This window comes from Camellia sinensis, chromosome 5, assembly GCF_055761805.1.
Source record: "Camellia sinensis isolate YWXY chromosome 5, ASM5576180v1, whole genome shotgun sequence".
NCBI lineage: Eukaryota > Viridiplantae > Streptophyta > Magnoliopsida > Ericales > Theaceae > Camellia > Camellia sinensis.
Window position 1 is genome coordinate 181,654,964 of NC_138965.1, and position 2,537 is coordinate 181,657,500.

Consider the following 2,537-nt stretch of genomic DNA (forward strand, 5'->3'; position numbering starts at 1 on the left):
AGTATATAAGTATATTTTTAGAGCATTGATAGGATCCTTCCAATTACTACCTTTATTATTCTCGCATATATGTGGTGGGTAGTGATCGGAGGAGAAGGAAAAAAAAAAGCAAAAGAAAAAGTAACCAATCAAAAAAGAGAGGGGATCAAAGGCGGTGGGAAGAAAGAGGGTCTTAAACATTTTTGATATTTTTATTATTTTAATTTTTTTAGTCATATCATCTTTCTATTTCTCTACATATCTTTTCATAAAAAATTTAAAAATACATTTATTTAGCTCATTCTAAACAATCTTTTATTATATTTGTAATTGGAATTGGCTTCTTTCCAGTTCCAGATCGGACTGGAAGGTATTGTTGGGTCCATGAGGGGCTTATCATGGGTTCCGTTTCGATAATCCGAATCGTGCAATATGTAAAACTTGTCGAGTATTGTATGCCTGTGAAAAATCACGTTAATCGAATATCGATAACTATTTTATCGTATTAGATTTCTGTCAACCGTTTATTTTTTCACTGTCTATTTTTTTTACGCAAAACTGATTTGATCATATACCTATCAATATCTGATTAACGTGATTTTTTTATATATATAATATTCAATAAATTTTACATATTAAATAGTCGACAAATTTTACATATTAAACGGTTAGAATTACCAAAATAAAATTTGACAGGTGACTGAAAGAAAGCTAGACGTTTGTAATTTAACCCTCAAAACCACTCCAATTTCCAAATCCAAAAAGATTAGAAACGCACGGTGGCCAATACCATTAACCGTTAAACAGAGCGAATCGACGGCGATACCCAATCAAAGAGAGAAACCGAAAAAAAAACTCCCCGAAAAGAAAATAAAAGTAAACTTTCCGGGAAAATTTTAGGTGTCCTTCAATTCACTTGCCAATTACATTTCAGATTTGTTGATTCAAATCTTGAACTCGTCCTTATCGACCCAATCTATACTATATACACACACATATTATATATATATATATGTATTCATTAGAGATGTTCCGGTTCGAGCAAGAGAAGATCAGAAAACGACGACTTTGATTTTATTCTCTCAATAGATTCAGAAGACTCTTTTAAGGGTTTTGCTATGGCCGACGCGCTCTACGTGATTCCTGCTTCCGTTCTTCGTAACCTCTCCGATAAGCTCTACGAGAAGCGCAAGAACGCTGCTCTTGAGGTACCCTCTTTCTCTCACTTCAACTCTTTCCCTCTACTGTCTCATTTTCTGGAACGATCATGGTTGTTAGGGTTTTTGGATCTTGATTTTGGTAATTGTTTGTGCAGGTTGAAGGAATCGTGAAGCAGCTAGCGGCGGCTGGAGATCATGACAAGATTACGGCTGTGATCAATTCGTTGACTACTGAGTTCACGAACTCGTCGCAAGCGAATCACCGGAAAGTGGGTTATACTTGTATTGTCTCACTGTTCTTTGATTTTTGATTGTTGTTTTTGTTCAATTGGTTGACCACTTGAGTAGGTTTTGGATTCTGATTAGTTTTGTTGCAATTTCGTTTAGGGTGGATTGATTGGACTGGCGGCTGCCACGGTTGGTCTGTCTTCTGAAGCAGCTCAGCATCTCGAGGTATGGGACTCAAATGCCAAATTTGATACTATTCTTAGGGTTTGATAAGTAACCAAGTTCATATTTTTAGTAGTTGTTTATGTACATGTTGCTTTTTCAGTAGAACTGCTTACAATGTACAGCCTTCGATTTAGGTCAATGCTAATGTATTGAATAACGTAGGCTAAGTGAAAGAAAAATAAAAATAAAAAATAAAAAAAATCATTTGTTCATTCAATCTGAATTTATCTATGCGGTCTAATCACATTTTATACTGATGAGGCCTATTATAATTGGGAAAGTAATGTGACTAGGATTTTTGTAGAATAATTCCCTTTGAGATTATTTTGCAAATTAGGACTTCCGTTTATTTTCTAAAATAAAAGGATAATACAACACAAAACAAATACACGAGAACACTAAGAACACCCGTAAATAAAAAGCTTTTAGCTATCTTGAGTAGTAAGTCTTTACATTACTAAGGCTAGACAATGAAACCTAAGAGCCGTGTTGTCTTCTCATAGCTCGTATGACCGTCTTAATCTATTCGAGTAGCAAATGCTTGTAATACCAAGGTGCATTAATTGCCTCTTAGAGGAGAAGATTTTTTTCAAAATCTTTGAACTCAAGGTTAAGGAATGAGAAGATCTTCATTCTATTATGATAATCTTCATATATCATCAAATTTGAGTTGATATGCATTATGTCCATGTCCTTGATCTTGTAAACTTGGTTGTTTGGGGCAACTTATGGAACTATTTATAGTTTTTTCATTTTGGAAAATTGTGTCAGAATGTTTGGTTCAACTTTTGCTTAGCTTATGAAGCATAAATAATTTAAATAAGTTGAAATAGGTTGATTATTGAGAAGTAGGCAGAGATGTGCTATTAGTTTCTGCTTCTGATTATTAGCTTTTAAAAAGTTGCACTAAATAGGCCTGAAATACGATTACTAGGTGAATGAATG

At 34.1% G+C, this 2,537-nt stretch overlaps 1 protein-coding gene across 1 annotated transcript in view; it reads left to right on the forward strand.

Moving 5' to 3' along the window:
• Positions 1-670: 670 nt before the first annotated feature.
• Positions 671-2,537, forward strand: part of LOC114272848 (protein VAC14 homolog) — a 20,601-nt gene continuing 18,734 nt past the window's right edge. Inside the window, exons 1-3 of the mRNA XM_028214547.2 lie at positions 671-1,187; positions 1,295-1,408; positions 1,527-1,592. Coding sequence (XP_028070348.1) covers positions 1,098-1,187; positions 1,295-1,408; positions 1,527-1,592 — 270 coding nt within the window. The 5' untranslated portion in view covers positions 671-1,097. The remainder of the gene's footprint in view (positions 1,188-1,294; positions 1,409-1,526; positions 1,593-2,537) is intronic.